The sequence below is a fragment of the Tachysurus fulvidraco genome, chromosome 15 (genome assembly GCF_022655615.1).
Source record: "Tachysurus fulvidraco isolate hzauxx_2018 chromosome 15, HZAU_PFXX_2.0, whole genome shotgun sequence".
Taxonomy (NCBI): domain Eukaryota; kingdom Metazoa; phylum Chordata; class Actinopteri; order Siluriformes; family Bagridae; genus Tachysurus; species Tachysurus fulvidraco.
In genome coordinates this window covers 6,550,267-6,572,936 of record NC_062532.1, presented here as the reverse complement: position 1 = coordinate 6,572,936, position 22,670 = coordinate 6,550,267, and the positions used below count along the sequence as shown (strand labels likewise).

The 22,670-nt window shown below is 35.7% G+C and overlaps 1 protein-coding gene across 2 annotated transcripts; it reads right to left on the bottom strand.

The window, feature by feature from the left end:
• Nucleotides 1–590: 590 nt before the first annotated feature.
• LOC113659239 (cytokine-dependent hematopoietic cell linker) lies at nucleotides 591–15,843 on the bottom strand. Of its 2 annotated transcripts, none has more exons than XM_027171914.2 (18): nucleotides 15,693–15,843; nucleotides 8,590–8,652; nucleotides 7,914–7,946; nucleotides 7,595–7,730; nucleotides 5,921–5,976; nucleotides 5,714–5,756; nucleotides 5,559–5,621; nucleotides 5,355–5,389; nucleotides 5,246–5,265; nucleotides 4,520–4,636; nucleotides 4,060–4,096; nucleotides 3,957–3,978; nucleotides 3,824–3,887; nucleotides 3,587–3,615; nucleotides 3,407–3,495; nucleotides 3,135–3,212; nucleotides 1,068–1,223; nucleotides 591–828 (listed from the first exon to the last, which is right to left on the bottom strand). In XM_027171914.2, the coding sequence occupies exons 3-18, from the start codon at nucleotides 7,914–7,916 to the stop codon at nucleotides 673–675; spliced, it is 1,104 nt and encodes a 367-aa protein (XP_027027715.1). In that variant the 5' UTR covers nucleotides 7,917–7,946; nucleotides 8,590–8,652; nucleotides 15,693–15,843; the 3' UTR covers nucleotides 591–672. The 2 variants fall into 2 exon arrangements, with proteins under 2 accessions (XP_027027715.1, XP_027027714.2); XM_027171913.2 differs by having other exon boundaries at nucleotides 4,060–4,093.
• Between the last annotated feature and the right edge of the window lie 6,827 nt (nucleotides 15,844–22,670).

Below are 22,670 nucleotides of genomic sequence, written 5' to 3'. Positions count from 1 at the left end.
GAGTTATGAAAGGGGTGTTGATTTTGATACTCGACAACCACTAGTATCAATTAAACTGTTAAACTTGTTATGATCTTTGAGTCATCCTCCTCCTCCTCAGTGAGTGTCTTAAGTGTGCACCGATGGATCCACTTCCTTTTGAAAAGTTGCCTATTTTTTTGACTGATTACACAGTTCTCTTTTTCCTCAAAGTTCTCCTTCTGCTTTTGTCCTTCATTTTCTAACCTCGGCACAGCCTTAATATACAAAACATGTCTTTCAGATCATTTTTACCGTGGAATGTTTTGTTCTATAGACTCATGAAATGAGTCCTCGCCCTTGAAACTCTGACAGGAACGTTTTCTTATAAAAATGAGAGCAGCAAACTAATCATCAGTGTCTCTTAATCATCCTTTCTAATCAATATTGCTTACTGTACATACAAGTCATGATTATAAAGTTCTAAAACTTTTATATAATTAGAAAAGAAAAGTATTTCATACTAGAAGCACTGCTTGTTTCTCTAGAAACCTTTCACTCTTTGCTTAACTTTCACTACATTATACTGTATTATATAATTTTATAATATTTATATTTTGTGTGCAGGTGAGTGTGTTTGGTTTTTTTATTGTATTTCATACAGAGGGAGCATATTTGTTCCTCAGGATGGCATTATGTTTTGTCATCTATTGTTTAGCTCAGCAGTCGCCTCATGTCCTCTAATGTGACGGGATACATGAGGACACACTGTCTGTTGTGAGCGGACACAGCTGACGGGTTTCGTCCATCGATGAGCAAGATGGGAAATATGGAGTGGAACTTGATGATCTCCGCCACTGAGTCAAAAGCCTGGAAGACAAGAGAAGCACTTACATCGCAATATGACATGACAGGATCGACCTCAAACGGAATTGAAATGTGTACATGTGTTAAAACTGAGTAACGTTATCGTAATTCAACATGATCAGTGAATAAAATCCCCTGGTGCAAGCATGGTGGTTTAGGATGCAGCTAAGTAAACAAACACGCTCTACACATAATGCCATGGTGTGCATGATTAGGAAACCTTCCACCACAGTGTTACTTACATCATCAGTCTTGATTCTGGTTCCAAGTGTGTACTTGTTGGTCTCCATACAAAAACGAATCTGCACATTAAAGACTCGGTTGTCATAAAATATGGCCAGGACGTAGGGCAACTGTTTAGTGTTCTTGGAGCAGTCACGCACTAGAAAAGCTCCCTCCTGTCAACAAAGAGCACAGGATGCAATGGAATATGAAGAAATGTGCTTCTTGTATGCTCTTAAAAAGAAAACTGTTATTAAAAGAATTAAAAATTAAGTTAGACGATTTTTGCACCGTTATAGTTTCAATGCTAATTGTCGCTACTCGATCCGTACAGCAACACGATCGGTTCCGAGCATGTGCGAAATGACGTCATTTCCTGTCATCACCGAAAGCAGTTTCGGATATTAACGCGATCCTTACCATTGTCATAGCACTTTATTAGCAAGTCTTATTATTTTTAACTATTAATTGTCTGCCTTTCAACAATTAATAATATTGCTCCTTTAATGTCTGTTTTGTGTGCAAGTTTGCTTACTCTAAATTGTTTTTATGGTATTGTTGTCCTAAACAACCACTAAAATAATATATAAAATTTTTAAGGTTAATATGTGACGCAAAATAAAATGTTTGAGAAAATGTAGTAAAATTAAACTATAGTTTACCGATGTTACACATAATTTGGGAAATACAGATGTGTGTGTTTACATTTACAAAAACACAGGACAATACTGATTTATTCAACTGATTTATTCATAAATGAATTTGTTTCCTCACTCATTCACTCATTCACTCACTCACTCACGGAACATGGCATTGAACTTCAAGCCTTTTTCATCAATGCAGTAGGACAAAAATGTTTCCATGTCCTCTTGACATTGAAAAATAAACATAAAGTAATCCTTTGCCTCAGGGAATTCATCACACATGACCCTTTTGAGGGCAGTTTTATTTTGTGTCACATATAACCATAAACATTTTATATATTATTTTAGTGATTGCTTAGGACAACAATACCATAAAAACTTGCGAGAGTAAGAAAACTTGCACACAAAACAGACATTAAACGAACAATATTGTTGAATATATTGTTGAATAATTGTTGAAAGGCAGACAAATAATAGTTGCAAATGGTAAGGATAGCGTTAATATCTAAAACTGCCGTCGGCGATGACAGGAAGTAACATCATTTCGCACATATGCGGAACCGATTCTATTGCTGTACGGATCGAGTAGCGACACTAATAAAACTAGCTGTGATGTATACTCTAGTGATGATGTGCGCTGATACAAGTTTGCTTGTGTCACCTTTTTGAACAAAGATTTAAGTTACTTCTGTACAGAAATATAAGTAAAGATCCATTATGGTGGTCAAATGCAGGGGCGTGTTTACCATTTTGGGGGCCCCAAGCAAAGTCAGGACCTGGGGCCCACACACCCCGTACATTGCCTAAGATTTAACCTTTGCGTTATATTGAGTATATGGAAATAAGCGAGACAAATATAAACCAAATATATTTTACTTTGAACTGAGTAACAGCACTCAAAATTGTTAGGTATAAGACAAAAATAGTTGTTTTAAGAAAATTAAAAAAATGTCCACTGGCTTAATAAAATTGATACAGAATCCTTTCAGGTGTAAGATAGTAAAGGTCTTTTTTTGGTATTATAAGCAAGGCTGTTCTTTTTGTCTTGCATATTCAAAAAGCTAGTTTTTTTAGCTGAATTAAACCTTTCTGGTTTTGGCTTCAGCAAAATCCTTAATTATATCCTCCACGTTCAGGGATGTTGTAAGCTTTGGCAAACATTTTGTTTCTTTTCTTTTGTTTTCTTTTGTTTTTGAGCACCGCTTGGATAAGCTCGCTTCACGGTTGATTCTTTCTATGTGTCTGGGTTGCAGGTTAATAAATAATGTCAATAAGCCAGTACACCCACCCCAGCGCGGTGGGTAAACACTCTACTGGTCAAATGGAAGATCAATCATCATTCATCTGCTATCTAATATAGAGATCTATTTTTTTTAAACATCCCACAGCAGTAGTAATGCAGTACTATAAGTGTGTGTGGGTGTGTGTGGGTTGAGGGCTTACCTGGTTGACCAGATGAAGTGCATGTTCTGCTTCCACTCTACTAAAGCTTCCTACATACCATTCCTGCTCAGCAGATACCTGAATCAGAAACACTGTATCATTTCTTATGAAAATAAAAAAAACACACGCTGTATTCAATCCATGGTGTGCAATATTTCACACATTTCTGTGAGGGATCTAGTGCACTTACAATGACTTTTACTGTGCACTTTATTAGTGAGAGCAATCATCTTTGCAGAGCTGCATGAAACTGTGTGCTATGTGTGTGTTACCTCTACTGGTTTGCTGTGTCCTGTGTAGCTGGCCTGCTCCGTGTCTGCTTTAACTTGCGGCCACTCATGGTGCATCTGTCTGCTTGAATCTATAAACAACGACAACACGGCACGATGAACAGACAAAACAAAACAACACACCACAGATACTCCTCCAGAGTGTAGTCCAAACACACTCACCTATTCCAGGGTTCCCTTTTGTCAAATATCTTTGGGGGAGAGACAGAGTGTTAGATACATCGTTAAATACAAATACGCTGCACTATAGATAGGTGAGAGTGTGTGTAAGATTGCATAAGAGCGGTATTAAAACAGCTTGTGTTGGTGTACCATAGTGCAACTTAAATTACACCGATTATGTGTATCATTTCATACAACATTCATGTCTAGGTGAATCAGGATCACACTTATTAGTACCTTCTCTCCTGTTCATGTGTCTCCAGATCCAGCGAGTGTCGGTGACTGGAGCCACTTCGGATACCTGTGAAGGGGGCAGGGTTAATAAAAAGGCTGACAAATGAAGAAGAGTGAAAAGTGAATCAGGACTCACCTGTTAATCTGCTGTTACTAGGCTGTGAGACATAAAACACTTTATTATACACTGAACAGAACTGAATATTTATAGATGGGTGAAAGTGACAAAGGTGACTCACGCTTACGCTCTCGCTCTCTGAAAGACTCGCACCACTGCTTAACAATAAACACAACATGACTGTTACTATGTGTTTAGAATGTGTGGGGTTCAGTGAATTATTAATTGTTTGTGTTTCTGGTATGTGTGTGTGTGTGTGTTTGTGTTTATACTGTACATGCGTGTACCAGATTGTATGTGTGTTTGTTTGTCAGGCTAAATGAACATTGAAGATGTAGATATGTTTGCTTGTGTGCTAGTGTGGACTTAATATGTGTGTTTGCTTACAGTGTACATAAAGTGTATCTATTAATGAGTGTGTGTGTGTGTGAGTGTGTGTGTATTTATTTGTGTCCTACATGTTTAACTGTGTGACTTATTTAGCCTAATTTACAGTGTGTGTATGCACGTGTTATGTATGCATGAAGGCTAAGTAAAGTGTGTATTAGTCTGTAAATGAGTTTGTGTGTGTGTGTACTCACTCTGCGGCAGTGCGTGTGTTTATGTGTGGTGTGCGCACTGGCGCACAGGGTGGAGATCTGGACGGAGGAGCATTGTCACTGTGATCAAAACAGTCACGTGGAAGTGATCTCACTGGCCTAGAATGGAAACACACACTGTATATAGCTCACAGCTCGCATATGTTATTGTGGACAGTACAGCTGAAACTTATATGTATATATACTCACTTTTATACAGAATTACACTACAGGGTAGTTGTGGTAATTGTGGTATTCTGGCCTAAATCTTAAATGTATTTGCTAAATGTGAAGCTGCCTTATGTGTCTGTGTGTATTCACTTACGTCCGCAAAGTAAGTGTGCTGTAGTAGTAGTTGTGGACATGTGTGTATCTCTTGGTGAAGAGCCACCAAATGTCCCCAGTATCCGACAGTTTTGTGGGGACATTTGACTGGTCATGACAAATGACCACTTTTATTTAAAAAAGAAAAGAAAAGAAAAGCTAAAAATGATTGTTTTTGTTTAGGTGTGTTAATTATGTTAATGGGAGGTCCTCACAAGGATAGTAAGACAAACATGTGTGTGTGTGTGTGTGTGTGTGTGTGTGTGTGTGTGTGTGCCTTTATATGAATCCTCTGTGAATTTGATATATAGTTTATTTGATATATAGTTTATTTATTTTATTTAATTTGATATATAGTTTTACTCTTGGCAGCTTGAATGTAATATCCAACATCGTAGTCATTACCTCTGTGGGATTTTTGTAGTCTGGAAAAAATAAATTTAGTTTTAAATAAGTAAGAATAAGTAAGAAGTCATATGCATAATAAATGTTTTTAAAAAGAAATGTTGTTTACCGTTTCATTTGAGCCTAAAGTCTTCGATCTTCGCTCTGCAAAGGTTATAAAAAGTAATAATTAGTCATACTTATTAATTGATTCATTTTTAATATGTTTTTATATATATATTGTGCTTTTTATATACAGTGTATGTGGGGAGAGAAAGAGAGAGAGAGAGAGAGAGAGAGAGAGAGAGAGAGAGAGAGAGAGAGAGAGAGAGACCTGAAGTGACCTTCCCCTGTCTCCCTGGCTTTAGGTCACGGTTGACAATTGGTGCTGCGCTTCCTGTGTGAAAGGAGGTCAGTTCTATGAACATGTTATTTTTCATGCATTTCCACAGTAACGTCTACAGTAATGACCGCAGCTGTGCTGATTACCTGGGGGCCGCTTTGGCAGTCGTGGAGGAGTGTCTATAATGGTCTACACACAACACAAACACACACAATTTAGCTTTTAGTGGTGCACATTATTATACTCATTTAGCTCTATCTCTATTTACACACACACACACACACACACACACACACACACACACACACACACACACACACACACACACACACACACACACACACTGTACTCACCCTGAAGTCTTTGGCTTTGCTGAGAAAAGGATGCGGTTCCCTCACAGGACAGATGCCTACAACACAATTAACACTAGTTTGTGAACCAGGAGTTTTCACACTGTTCACACCGCATTCTACACAGACGACCAGACCAGATGTGTCAACATTTGGTTACGGGACCACAAGTGTGGCGTATGGTAAAGAGAACGACAGAGGACTTTCTGCCTACCATGGCCCAGAACATGCTGGAACAGGCTCCAACAGTTGTTATGTACATGGTAACGATAAAACTTCATTTATAACAGTTATTTTTTATTTTATTTTATCACTTTTAAGCAAACAAACAAATAAGTGAAAATAATGTGTTTATCTGTGGAAATGACTCAATTAGCAAGTCTTCTGGTGAAAAAAAAGAGAACTACTTGAGAAATTATAGCAACGTCTAAAAATAAAGGCTACAAATCTGAAAATGTTCTACATCTTTGAAAAATACATTTGAAAATGAATGAATGAATGAATGAATGAATAATACATTACACTCAGGATAATGTGCAAGAGACATTTAGTTGCCAGACGTGTCAGTTCACACGTCTGGCAACTAAATGTCTCTTGCACATTATCCTGAGTGTTTGTACATGTGTACTTATACATATTACTATATAACATCAACAAAAAGAAACTTTAAAACATGTAGCTAGCTAGATTAGCTCACTCGGCTAGCTAGCCACCCGTTTCTGTTGGAGTGTGCACGTGCTGTCTTTTCTGACTCTGCTGGGGTTGGATGCGATTTCTATGCTGCTTGAATGCTGTATAGCTTTACCCATGCCGACTGCTGTTTACTGAATGCTATACGCTCTACACTCTGTTTTAGCAGTTGTATTGTGATATATTTATACTTGTGTCGTCACTGTATAAAGTCTACCACTGACTACAACCGTAATGTCTATTTATTGACTTGTACTCATCATCGAGTCAACCACTTCCTGTAAAATGAAGCCAACATACATCTGTAAAAGAGATATGTTACCAAGAACCTGGATCCTGGTAATAATTCATTCTTCCTACTTTAGTTTCAGGGAATGTTAATTTTTAAATTATTATTATTATCATTTAGTTTGCCACTGTCGAGTCTGACTTGATTATTGGACTGACTTGTTTATTCCCCGAGAAATTGTTGACCTCCTTGAATTTTTTACACAACCGTCTCTAGGGTTTCTATTGCTTGTTGATATATTTTCTATATACACAACAACTTTTTATATAAAAACTCAAACAGCATTTTATTTGTCTTTTCAAATAGCCTCACCTTCGTCTGTCCCATATGGATGTATCCCGAATCAGACACTTTAAACAAATTTGTTTCCTAATTGTTTGTGACTAATGACTCATCGTTGTAGTGATGAAAGGAAGAAAACATGATTTAAAGACAGCACAAAAGGTTTTATTTTACATGGCAATAACACGATTCAGACACTAGATGGCGTCATTCTAACACGTGCTCATAAATTCATCTTTTAAATGTCTTTTTTAAAAAAAAAAAAAAAACAATTCTTATAATTTATTCAGTAGTTATGATCACTATACAGGATCCAGACATATCTGAAAGTGTGGGTTTGGCATTTGTGATGGTGTTTATACACCCTATGCAGTGGAGAGTGTGTGTTATCGGACACATCCACAGAGGAACATTACCTGCACTCTCTGAAGGTGATTGTCTCGGTCTGGGAAAATGTATAACAGGTTCCTCTGGCACATGGTAGTCTGATTCATCTGAGTTGTCACTATGAACAGATCTTTGTTTTATCCCGCCTCCTCTGTTCCAACGATCCTGATTGGTGAACATTTATATTGTTGTATATATTTTCATTTATATGTGGGAAACAGAATGGTTAACTAGAGAGAGAGAGAGAGAGAGAGAGAGAGAGAGAGAGAGAGAGAGAGAGAGAGAGAGAGAGAGAGAGAGAGAGAGAGAGAATTGGACAAAGGCAAGGAGAGAGACAATTCAACTCACCATGTTCAAGGGAGACTCATTGCAATGTGCACTCTGCATGTCAAGCACACACACACACACACACACACACACACACACACACACACACACACACACACACACACACACACACACACACACACACACACACACACACACACACACACACACACAGTGACATGGATTAGGTTTCAGTAACCCATTTTCGATTGACGCAAAAACGAATCAAATAAAAGACAAAGTGAGTATATGCTTAAGCATTCATGTTTCTGACAAGAAGTCAGCTGTTCAGTGAAGCTGCTGATTGGTCGGTTGCTGCAGAAACCATTATGACATCATTAACTGGCAGTTGGAATTTAAATTTGAATTTTTGTCTGTGTATTTTAAAGAGAAAGTTACTACGCGCCTCACATCTACTATATGAAAGTGTAAAACAATAATGATTAGTCATATGATATAAAGTGATATAAAAATAAATGATGAATAAAAAAAATATTAAATGTCAAATGAGTGTTATTTTAACTGGTAAGGATTAAATACCTCTAATATTTAGTTCCTAATAGTTCTTACAGGGAAATGCAAACATTCTATCTGGTCTTTGTGATTTTTCTGAACAGGAAATTACCAAACAGATATCAGTTTATAGGCATAATAGCTTCTCCTTGTGTATGTGAGCTGTACAATGCATATGTGATACCTTTATAGTTTAATGTCGTCCATTGAGGGACTCTTTTCTGCTTCAAGAAAATGCAACGTTGTACTGAAAAACAAAACGCACAGACACACTTTAATAAACGTGTAAAATGTTTTTACAAAACTTGTAAAACTTTTTTATTAAATGAGTAATTGTCACTCATAAACGAGTATAACATCACTGCCATCATCATCCTCATCATCATCATCATCATCATCATCATCATCATCATCATCATCATCATCATCATCATCATCAATATCATCATCATCATCATCATCATCATCATCATCATCATCATTTCAGAAGAACAGTGTTCATCCTTCCTTCCAGCAAATTGTACAATCAATAATAAGTTCCACTGAAGCTGTTTTAGATTTTGTCATACTCTTACACACAGATGAGATGAAAGCTTTTCCTGTCTGCTTTTCATCCTGTGTTTCTGATTTACATATTAGCTCTAGCTGTAATTTTTGTGTTTCACTTCAGTGTGGTTGTCTGCGACTTCATCCTTGTGAGAGGATGATATAATCCAACTCTCTCTCTCTCGCTCTCTCTCTCTCTCTCTGGATATACTTACGCTCTCCTATATAAACCCCTATGCCTTTTGGAAATTGTGTATTGATAATCTTTTTTTTTTAGTTATTTTTTTTTTTTATAACAGATTAAAAATTGTTATTATTACTTTTATCATTGCATATTTATATACATTCTATAGTTTGTGTATTTTTTATATTCTCAGTTATTTTTTATGTTATCTTTTATGAGTCTTTCTATAATATATCCTACAATATCAAGGCAAGGTGACTTAAAAACTGTGAAAATTTCCCCACTGTGGGACGAAAAAAGACTTCTCTTATCTCATCTTATATCTACCGATAGCAATGTCTCATTGTGGGCATTTGTGGGTGATGTTCGGGCTAAGTATCTAAGGCTCAACCTGAAGTGTCGGCGTGTCAGTACATAAGGTCTAGTCTAGTCTAGACAACATACATAGCATGTGTTTTTTTTCCTAAGTTACAGTTATCCAGGTGCACAAACTATTGACATATATTCAGATTTGGTGACGATTCAAAGATTCAAGATTAAAAGCCTCTCCCGTTATTTTCCCCACAGTTTACTCTTTTTCGGTTCCCACTCAAAAGCCAGATGTCCCCATATCATGCTACATCTACCGACCATTTGTCTTGTTTTTCTACCGGTATTTAACTCAATTCAACTGGTTTTATTTGAATAGGACATTTAACAATGACTATTGTCATAATGTTAGCTTTATACAAATCTCTTAAATCAGGATATGCATTAAAAATTTATCAGTTTATCCATAATGAGTAAGCCAGAGGTGAAAGTGGTGAGTTGATATGAGGATAAAACCTTGAGAGGAAGCAGAATCAAAAGGGAACTCATCCTCATTTGGGTGATACCGGAGAGTGTAATTACAGTATAAATCATTTTCTTTCTGTAACTGTTGCTGTTAACAGTCAAATAAAAAGTGACCAGGTATAACATGGAGTCTATTTATTCTAGTATTTAGTCACTTCATGTGAATTACAATATAGGAACAAATTTAAAATGAGTATGATCATTAATACATTTATGATGCTAAAAGGATTATGAGAATAAGAATCCAAAACGATGTCTAGCCAAGAGTGAAAATTTAAATGCAGAAACAGCATTTAACAATTTGGTTTCAGTTCTTGCCATGCCATTTGGTTTGAAAGACAGATCTTGATCTGAAACTCTGGGTGTGGTAAGAACAGATCTCTGTGTAGCAGACCGCTTACCACAAGTTGCCTTATTGATATGAATTAGAATGGTGCTAGAAATACACACTGGTCAAGATACTTTTAACTCATATTAGATGTATAGGAGAGACCACTGTACGTTTCCTGTGTAGGAACTGGATCATCTCAGATTTTTACAGCCTGTTAAAATGACAAAGTATTTTTGGTTCAAAGTTATACACACTGAAAGACAACACGTGTTCTGTGTATAAAAATATTTTGGTAGATTTCATTTCAGATTTTTTTTTTTTCATTTTAGCACTGCTTACATCACTTGATTTATTGGTTAAAACAGGATTTTGTGTCTCATTCAGTCAGAAATGTCATAAACAAATTTTTATTTAGTCACAAATTGTAATTTAATCATATTTACATTGACATTTTTTGACAGACTCCCTTTTCCAGAGTGGCATACAAAAGTGCTTTTAGGTCTCTTTTGGTTAACACATTAAGACTGGTTGACTAGGCTAAAGAAACTTAGCATCAACCTAAAACTCTATAGACCAAAACAGGTCTAGTCAGAAATTATCATCTAGTCAGAAATTGTCATTTAGTCACAAATTGTCATTTAGTCGCAAATTGTCATTTTGTCACAAATTGTCATTCAATTACAAGTTATCATTGTCACAAATTGTCATTTAGTCACAAATTGTTATCTAGTCACAAATTGTAATTTAGTCATAAATTATCATTCAATTACAAATTATCATCTAGTCACAAATTGTCATTTTGTCACAAATTGTCATTCAATTACAAATTATCATTGTCACAAATTGTCATTTAGTCACATATCGTCTTTTAGTCAGAGATTATCATTTAGTCACAAATTGTCATCTAGTCACAAATTGTCACTTAGTCAGAAATGATAATCTTGTCACACATTGTCATTTAGTCACAAATTGTCACTTAGTCAGAAATGATCATCTAGTCACACATTGTCTTTTAGTCAGAGATTATCATTTAGTCACAAATTGTCATCTAGTCACAAATTGTCACTTAGTCAGAAATGATAATCTTGTCACACATTGTCATTTAGTCACAAATTGTCACTTAGTCAGAAATGATCATCTAGTCACACATTGTCATCTAGTCACAAATTGTCATTTAGTCAGAGATTATCATTAAATTACAAATTGTCATTTAGTCAGAGATTGTCATTTAGTCACAAATGATCATTTATTCAAAATAATTTGGAGTATGGTCACTTCTGGGATCCTAAATTGTGTATTTTTAAGATATTTTCCCTTCTATTTCAAGCATTACTAAAGACGGAATTTGTAGTGATGCTACAACAAATATTAAAAAAGGGAAAAGAAAATATAGCTACAACTAGCTATGAAGTCAAAGCAAGTCGTCACAAATATTGCCCCCATTGTCCTGCAAACATCTAGAAAACACAGCTGATGAAACTGCTTATGAAGTATTTTGATTGTAGCTCACAGTTAACCATGTGAAATGCCTGCTGAAAGCTGTTGCAGGTAAATATCATCTGTATCATTAAAACTCTATATACATTTTATCACAAGGAGGTCCACCAAATTTAAGATGAATTGTACTTACAGCTCCAGAGAAACTTCACCTTTAACACAAAACTTCATAAACTTCACCTCAATTAATAAGCATGTCCTAATCGATTGATTGACGTGAATCGATTGATCAGAAATTTACGATTTACTAGTAAGTTACAAACTGGACCTACTTTTCAAGTTGTTATGACAATATCTCCATAGTAACCCTGTCAAATTCCTGCTAAAATCTGACAACGGCAGCCATGTTTTTTTAAATAATCATGTCATCACCAAAAATCCACTTATAGATGAAAACAATGACATGGAATATCAAATTTCAACTTGAATGGACTTATAGTTATTAACAACTATGTATGATGTTTCACCTTCACCTTTATATATACTAATCATCATGTGTTTTAACAGTATGAGTAAATAAAGCTCCATCCTGCTAGCATTGATTGATATGTCAACATGTTGTTGATAGTTATTGGTTGTTCAGTATCAATTCACAAAGCTATATGGCTTATGAATTCCTTTTTTTTCGAGAACCTTAGGAATGTGAGGAAAACAGGTTTGGCTCAAAAAAATCATGGGCCAAGAAGATATTCCATGGACCATAACCTCATAATTTGGGCAATTAGGATCATCTTTCACATATGGCTAAAGGGAAATAGGAAAAAAGTATGAACCCTGTGGTATACATTTCCTGTATGGCATTTAGCAGACACCCTTATCCAGAGTGACTTACAACTGAGGGTTGTGAACCCATGACCTTCCGATCAGTAGCCCAACACCTTAGCCCCTGAGCTACCACATCCCATTACTCAATTATGGAGTAATGCTCAATTGGTTGAGTATCAGCATAGCATGTTGCATCTGACCATGTTGGTCTGCACAATACTTTTTATGGAAGAAAAAGAATAAGTCTAAGAAGAACATGCAAAACAATTGGGTTCCACCCCCTTTGGTGCTTGTTTATTTGTTTGTGTATGTGTTACACCGCAAATTTAAAGGCTCCAATACTTAAATTTCTTCATTAAATGCTTTATTCTTGTCAGGGTCATGCTGGTTCCAGGCCCTATGGCACCTTTACAGAGTTCAAGCCAGTAGCATGTTTTTAGTAGGTGAAACCAAGAATCAATAGATAAATTGCTGTGAACCTGCAAAACTCCACACAGACAATAATCTGAGGTCATCATTGAAAAAAGACCCATGAAGTTGTTAAGCAGCAACACAAGATTCTCTTCTTATTTGTGTGAAGTATCTCGATGGACGTCAACCGGTTCTCAGTTTAACACCTGACCCAGATTATGCCAGTTATTCAGTATGTGCATTAGGGGATGTTTTACATTTACATTTACATTTACAGCATTGGCAGACGCCCTTATCCAGAGCGACGTACATAAGTGCTTAAATCTCTAACATTGAATACATTAATGCTGGTTCACTAGGTTACATACTTAAGATACCATGAGTTTAAAACATTTGTTCAAATGTCATTTCCCATATTACTGCATTGCTCCAAAACTAATCCCCAAGAGCTTGAAAGCACTTTTTCTGCACCTTGTTCCTTTGCAACCTCTAGCAACTAAACTCAACCCACCATCCCAAAAGATACAAGAAATACATACATTAAAACTAATTAAAAATCAAAAATTGTGTTGTTTTTGCTGATGTACCTACACTTGTACTCCTTTCTACACGATCTCCACTCCCACAATGTCAGGTAAAGTTTACTATGATTATATATACATATATATTTATTTTTTTACCAGACCTGTGTTTTGTGTACAAATGCTGCTTGAAGTGAGCTAAAATGATCTATCACACAAAATATACCTTTATATCCCTTTAAAATCGGCAATGAGCCAACTGATATGTGAATCTGGAACGATTGACAGTTGTGTAGGTGATTTTTGGGTTTTGTAATCGACTTTGCCTTATAGCGGCTAGTTGCGTGTGCTCTTAAATGGACTTGCGGTGCTTCTTTCCTTTCTCTCAAGGTAAATAGATAATGTCTGTGTTCATTAAAATGAAATAAATTTAATCAGATAATAGTTAACATCAGCACTCTGGATCTTTCAGGGGTGCCACAAAAAAAATCAGGAGATGATGCAACATATTTACAACCTAGAAACAAAGCCACAAATTGAATGTTTAAAACTATGTCAATGATAAAGATAACTCTCTAAAGATAATTTAATTTAAAGATAAATAGGTTTTACCAGCTTTTTACCAGCTGACTTTGATATGACACCTACAGTATAGTTAACATAAACTACAGTAGGAAATAAGCAGGTGCTAAATGTCTTACACCTCCCACGGCTCCTTTACGTAAAGGTGTGGGGATTTCCCACAAAAACACTCATTTATATCTAATGTAAGAAATAAATGCAACAAAATCATATGATTTATTCTGAAATATCTGCAATTCCACAAGACAAATTCTGCTTTAGATATATATTAAAAAAAACAACCCAGTAACTGTTTCCACTATGCGTGTTTACTTCCTCAATTTTGAACATGTCTAACAAAGTGTTTAATAAATCCATGAGAAAAGAGAACTGAAATGTAAATTGTTTTCATTAAAACAAACGATTAAACGGTTTGATTAAGAATCATTTTTAAAAGTACATACCAGTATAGCATCGTTAATATTTCTTAAAGGATGCACCAGTGACACTAAGTTCAAGCAAAGCGACACTAATATAATGATAAATAATAAATATCACTCAACAGTGACTTTATTGGCCGTATAATGGCACTAAAGAGGGAAGAATAAGAAGTCACACGGACATGAGTCCGATCTCGAAGCTATGTTCTCCATTGATTTTGAATTATTTTGTTTGTACTTGGAGGTTTTTTTTTTCGGAATTTGAAATAATTCCTTCTTCTAGACAACATTATTATCACTGGCACAAATAAAGCAAACCAGTTGATGGACCTTGTGTTAAACTGGGACAAGCAACACACAAGCTCTATTCTGTAATATTATTTGTACTTATAAATATAGCAGTTACGATACACGCGATTTTACTATGTGATTTTATTCCTCATTGCAAATATGCAAATATGACTCGATCAAGAGCAAACAATCCGTTAGCTTAAGTTAACTTAACTCTAGGGAAGGCTAAAAAAGGATTTCAGTCTCTATCTCAACTCGGTTTTGACTCGACAACTTGACCTCAAGTCCTTTAAGACCTGGTCTTGACTCTGTTTCCACTTGTCCTGATCTACTTGGTCTTACCAATGGTGGGTCTAAGGACAAAAAAGTACAAAACAGCTCATATTATGACACAAAAGTCAACAGTCAACATGCAATGTTTATATACAGTAGAACCAGAAATCTGAATGTCTTCAATGGGGATTTATTCAACACTAGGAATTATACTGTCTACTACGTATACCAAACTTTGGGCTTAAGCACCAAATGGTTTCCATTTAAAATCCACACTAATGCAACAAAAAATACCAATAACAATAAACCAGCACTAAAAAGTTAACAGCTATAGATTTTAGCTATAGACTACACATACTGCACTAACTGTAGCACACTAGTTGCACTAAAAAGACTAAAAGCAGTAGCAGTAAAAGAGAAAGAGAAAGAGAGAAGAGAAGCTGAAAAAGACACACCGATGCTACAGAACAAGGGAACAGCTGTTAACACAAAGTCACAGCTTTTTAAGCCAAAAATCCAAATCACGAGGCACAACAAAATGATTCCAATAGACACAGTGACAGCAGGTTATTTTACAATTTATTTTTATGTTATTTTAGTTTTCTAACACGTTTACAGTGAGAAGATTGTTACCTGATGGGATGGAGACGATGACTCTGAGTCGACTGAGAGTGAGAGCATGTAGAGGATGTGTAGGCCTGAATGTGTATGTATGTGCGTGTGTGTGTGTGCGTGTGTGTGTGTCTGTGTGCAGCAGCAGCAGTAGCAAGGTCACTTATTTTGCTTCTGTGGTTTCTCAGCTCGCTTCCTGTGTTAGATTAACATCTGAACGCTTCTCTACTTATTTTTACACACACACACACACGCACGCACACACAAACACACACACATGTTTAAGAGATACAGTCTGCCATGCAGTTTTCGAACAAGAAACCGAGAAATTCCCAAATTGTAAAATTTAATTTATTGTAACTATGAATAGACGCAATCTTTTTTCAATTCAATGAAGTGCTGATTATGAAATCTGGGACAGAAAGAAAGAGAGAGAGAGAGAGAGAGAGAGAGAGAGAGAGAGAGAGAGAGAGAGAGAGAGAGAGAGTGTGAGAGAGAAGGGAGTGTGTGTTGGTTTCGGGTTGATGTTATAATATTTATAACTTGTGTACATGTGTACATTTACTATAAATGTGTGTATACACAGAGGTGTACAGTACATACGCACGAGCAGATGGACCATCCATACAGACGCTTTAATTCAGACGCTGACGTTCTGTCTGGTGTTTATGTATTTTTGTTATTAAAGGATCATGAATGTGGTGTATTTCTAATTGCTTTATTCTGTGTGTTGTTTTTAATTTATCGTGCCTTCATACACTCTTCTTTAAAAAAAAAAAGAGAGAATATACAATAAATAAGTGCCACTTAAGTGTATACACTGTATGTATTTTGTAGTGATGAGATTACTGACTGTGTGATGTGAACAAAAACACCTCCTTGTTGTTCTTAGATTGTAGATGTGAAGTAACTGATACCATCAGTCAAAAAAGTGTAATGGGTGAAGTAGAAACGATGGAGTTTTAGGATGAAGATATTTGCATTTGGTGTTGAGATGACTGGGTCCTACCGTAGCATTTTTTAAAACTTCTGCTTCTTCTTTACTAGTTATGTACTAGTTTTGTTTTTTTTAAATACATTTGTGTGTGTGTGTGTGTGTGTGTGTGTGTGTGTGTGTGTGTGTGTGTGTGTGTGTGTGTGTGTGTGTGTGTGTGAGAGAGAGAGAGAGAGAGAGAGAGAGAGAGGTTTGTAGACTGTAGTGTGTGTGTGTGTGTGTGTGTGTGTTCCCTCTTCACTCTTCAGATTCTTATCAGTTGAAGCCTTTAATTATTCACATCCCTCTCTCATCATCATTTCAGAAGAACAGTGTTCATCCTACCAGTAGAGTTCCAACAAATTGTACAATTAATAATAAATTCCACTGAAGCTGTTTTAGATTTTGTCATACTCTTACACACAGATGAGATGAAAGCTTTTCCTGTCTGCTTTTCATCCTGTGTTTCTGATTTACATATTAGCTCTAGCTGTAATTTCAGTGTTTCATTTCAGTTTGGTTGTCTGCGACTTCATCCTTGTGAGAGGATGATATAATCCAGCTCTCTCTCTCTCTCTCTCTCTCTCTCTCTCTCTCTCTCTCTCTCTCTCTCTCTCTCTCTCTCTCTCTCTCTCTCTCTCTCTCTGTCTGTCTGTCTCTCTGTCTGTCTCTCCCTCTCTGACACACAGTCTTGCACACTTGCAGAAAACACACTCATCTCATTGAGACTTGTTCAAACCATAGAGGAAGTCATATGTGTTTCCTGTCAGGTTCCTTCCTGAGACCTAAAAACATTTACACTATTTATAGCCCTTTAACTCATGTAGTTGATGTTTATTAACCACTTCATTACTGACATTAATGATAATGGAAGCAATCTTTATTATTTCATCGGAGCATCATTTATTATTTCATTGCAGCATCATCAAATAAATAAATAAATAAATACATACATACCTTTCAGTAATAAATAGATTAAAAGATAAACATGATGTATATGGCAACATTTGAATAAAAAAAAATACATACAATAAATAAATAAACAACATCCATTTCTGAAAATAAATAACTTTGTTTTCTGTTTGCAAATGAACAAATACATTTTAGTTTATTATTTAATTTTAGGAATTATTTCACATATGTTTGCATATGTCAATAAAATAAATAAACAGTAAATAAATATATATATAATGCTATATAATATATACATTGCAAAAATAAATAATATACAGTACATAATAAAAATAATAAAAGTATAATATATATTATAAATAAAATATATTTATATATATACATTTTTTATTATAAATAAAAATGTTTTTAGAAAATTCAAATATAATTTCAAAATAAATTTTTTTACGTTTTATATTTGTTCCCATTCTAAATACAGATATGACAAATTAAAGGAAATTCTCCTGGTAAGATGTTGGGAATAACGACATTTTCGTGACTGTAAAGGCCACAAATTATGATTTCCATCCTCAGAAACTCTGGACTCTGGATTAAATATAACTCAAACATCAGATTTATTAAACTACCAAAGATATCAAACGTCCATCATGTCTTCCTAAGTCTAAAAAGTATAGTATTTCCTGAGTGTGGCAGTGACTAATGTAATGTCCTCTACTGATATATGATTAATGGTTAAAATTTAATAAAATAAATCTATAACCTCAAACATTCTGAACATTTACATTACTCTCAGGGAAGGTTGCAGGCTGGCACACAAGAACATAAAGAACTCTGTGTGTGTGTGTGTGTGTGTGTGTGTGTGTGTGTGTGTGTGTGTGTGTGTGTGTGTGTGTGTGTGTGTGTGTATGTCTGGTACATGCCGCACCATGTGCTTAGGACTGATCTGAAGGGTATTCAGTGAGAAAGTACAGGCAGAGAGAAAGTGCAGATAGAAGCATGTCCAACTTTAGTGTTTATGAGCATGTGTGATTCAGCAGACAGCCTCCTCCAGGGGGAGACAAAACTCCATCCATCCATCCATCCATCCATCCATCCATCCATCCATCCATCCATCCATCCATCCATCCATCCATCCATCCATTCATTTATTCATCCATCCATCCATCCATCCATCCATCCATCCATCCATCCATTTTCTGTATTTTCTGCTTCTCCTACACAGGGTCAAGGGAATTCTGGCTCCTATACCATAGGAACACAGGGACACCCTGTACAAGGTCCCGACCCTTCGCATAAGACAACAATCATTGTTGTCACATTCAGTAAGTGTTTTATGATGTTTTATCTTAACCCATAAACACTCACAGAGCAACATCCAAACATACAGTACATTCATACCTAGGGAGAATTTATCAGAACTAATCCACCTACTGAGAGGTGTGAGGAAGTGGTGAAGCAAAAACACTGGCATTTCAATTAACGTCATCAGATTCACATTCAGAACACATTCAGAATCAGCGGCTCAAGTGGTTAAGGCTCTGACAAAAATAACTCAAGCATTAGATTCGTTAAACTACCAAAGATACGATATCAAACGTCCATCCTGTCTTCCTAAGTCTCTCCCGCTCTCTGTTCTGATTTCCCCATCATCACAATGTACAGTCTTTGTGTTCTAGCACTGTGGTGAAAGTATAGTGTTTTCTGAGTGATTAATGTAACGTCCTCCACAATTGTTAAGACCCAGCACTACTTGCACTATTATTATCACTACTGTAATAACCCTCTTTGCTCTAGGGTGCTGTATCATGTCCACATTTATACGTGTATACCTGTTTTCTTAATGAGTTTATATACGTATGCTATTTCATTTCTTAAGTGCAGTATACACTCTGTTTATCCTGTCTGTGCATTACTGTGTGTTCGCTGCTCTGGATTTTATCCTGCCTGATTTCTTTCTTTCTTTCTTTCTTTTTTTTTTGTGATTAGTCTTTGCCTATTTTGTCCTGTTTATAACCTTGAACCTGTCTGCCTGCTATTCTAAAACACTAGTATCTGTATCAGCCTTATTACATGACAATGTGGCCTAAATATTGTCCCTAAATAAAAATTTTATGTGCCCTAAGAAACACTGCAAATCCCCCGAGAAACAAAAAATGGCATTCACCAACGGTGCTGTTACCAAATACGATTAATTATAATATCACTGAATGCTTTATTTTTCTAGTCAAGATGACTATGAATATTTGCTCATTTGCTGTTTGTACTGTATAGTCAGTCGTGTGTTACTTATCAAAATGACACCCTGAAAAGCGTGAGCTATGTCAATCATTGGAGAAACTGTCTCGTCTCGATTAATGAAAGGAACGGAGGACTCCTGAGGCAGGAGTGTGATGGAGTGTGAAAGTGTGTGATGGAGTGAATATCTGAAGACTTTAGTAGAGGAATTATTTACATTATTTATTATTATTTATGTAGAAAGGACATTATTTACATTTCTATTAGTTACTAGTCTGGTTCTTCTCAAGGTTTCTATCTCATATCATCTCAGTGATTCTATAAAAGCTAGCTTGCATATTAGCCTGTTTTCTATAAAAGCTAGTTTGCATATTAGCCTGTTTTCTATAAAACTAGCTTGTTAGCCTTTTTTCTTGAAAGCTAGCTTGCATATTGGCTGTTTTCTATAAAACTAGCTTGTTAGCCTTTTTTCTATAAGCTAGCTTGCACATTAGCCTGTGTTCATCTCGATTAATGAAAGGAACGGAGGACTCCTGTGGCAGGAGTGTGATGGAGTGTGAAAGTGTGTGATGGAGTGAATATCTGAAGACTTTAGTAGGAAGGAATTATTTACATTATTTATTATTATTTATGTAGAAAGGACATTATTTACATTTATATTAGTTACTAGTCTGGTTCTTCTCAAGGTTTCTATCTCATATCATCTCAGTGAGTTTTTCCTCCCCAACGTCACCTCAGGCTTGCTCAGTAGGGAAAATAACATTTACATAATTTTAAACATTCCGATTTCTATTCTGATTTTATGCTTTTATAAACCATGTCAATTGTTATTCAGGAATGGATTGAATCGAATTGAATGAAGTGATGAATTAGCGAGGTAGCGATTAGTGACGTAGTGAACTGCTAGCATTCTTTACATCTTAAATCAAACACTCGTGCGCTGTTATAGGAAATGAATCGACAACATGGTGACGTTAAGTGGACGGACTGTTCCTCTTATATCATAAAAAACCCACGAATGATTTCAATTTTTCATTCTCATTTACAGTTACGTTTTTACGTTCCTGAAGGAGCGAAAAATCAAGTTAGTTCTTGTTACCGATTAGCACCTCTAAACAGTCATTCCGTCCCCAGCCTGTTCTCTCTTTTTTAATAAATTAATAAGACACGTCATGCAGCTTGTTACTCAGACGTTATTCAGAAGCTACACTGACTTCCACCTCAAGATTATGTTTAAAAACCAGAAGGTGGTGAGGGAATGACTGTGTAAAGGTGCAATAACGTATGTAGAAACAGGAGCTTACATTCAGTCATTACATCATTACTTTATCAGACCCGCTTTAGGATAGAAGCCTGAAAGTGGTTTGGATGCTTTTTGTACTGTAGGGTCTACTTTTGTACGGTCCTTGAAGTCACCCACCCTTCACCCTTACTCTCAGCAAGCAAAGTGTCTGATAACTATCAGTTTTGATTGACATTATCTGTTCAGTAAACTGATCTCTATTCACAAGTGAGCCTGTGTGTGTCTGTGTGTGACACTGTAAGAGACAGCTCTAACACACACACACACACACACACACACACACACACACACACACACACACACACACACACACACATACACACAATCACACTTCAACTCTCTTGTTCCCCTTCTGGGCTGAGAAAACTCCTGCTGTCATCATACCCCATACGGTGTGTGTGTGTGTTTGTGTGTGTGTGTGTGTGTGTGTGTGTGTGTGAGTGTGTGTGTCTCAAAAATTGTTTCTATGGCGACCAGCGAAAAATGTCCAGATTCGCCCCAAAGATTCTTCTGAATTATATTATTGTCAGCGGTCATCCAAATCATATAGACAATTTAAGGTTTGTTTACTTGGCACAGTGTGTAAGAATTGGCACTAGGAGTGAGAGAGAAACGAAAGAGAGCGAAGGAGGGAGAGAGAGAGATTAGGTTGAGAGATAGGGAAGAAGTGATAACATCTCATATCATCAGGGAAAAATTACACAGGTTATTCTATTACACATGACATTCACAAAGAGAGAGAGAGAGAGAGAGAGAGAGAGAGAGAGAGAGAGAGAGAGAGAGAGAGAGACTCTATACTCAGACTATAATAGAGAGACTCAGACATTATAATAAAGAGACTTAAAACGTCAATAAGCATGAAACAGTATATTTATTTTACATAATTTACAGTATTTTTTATTATTTTATATAAAAATTGATTTTAAAGGTATTATATATAACATCATAGATAATGTAACCACTTACTTAATATTCTGCCAAATATTTATAATATTTATAACAAAATGTAAACAACTAATAATAACCAAACATGCCTTTTCTTATTCATATAATTCAGTAGTAATAAAAAATAATATAACGCAATCTAACAAAAGTATCATTATACTACAATAAATATGAACTGTCCAGGTTACTTGTTTATGAGGTCCAATAAACAACATTTTCTATGAACCAAAATCCACATTTAGTAAACTGGATATCATATGTAATATTTATTATATGTATATTGACATTTTTATTATTATTTGTTATTATAATACATTGAAGCATAAAGAGCTGCACAAATAAAACATTTTGCATAATCCGTTTGCATAGATCATGACGACTGAAGAAAAAAAAGTGTTTTAATGCACATTGTATTATCAAAAAAAGAAAAAAAGAATAATATGCTGCGGTATAAAAATACAAATATAAATTCAGAGTATACAGTGTAGCACAGTCACTGACCCGTAGCCAGCTAGCTATCAGTTAATACTGATTGTTTAGCCAGTTAATGAAATTAAAAACAGCTTTGAAAAAGCTAATAGATATACAGAGCTTGTGTGGTTGGGGTTAGCTGTTCTAGCTCAAGGATTAG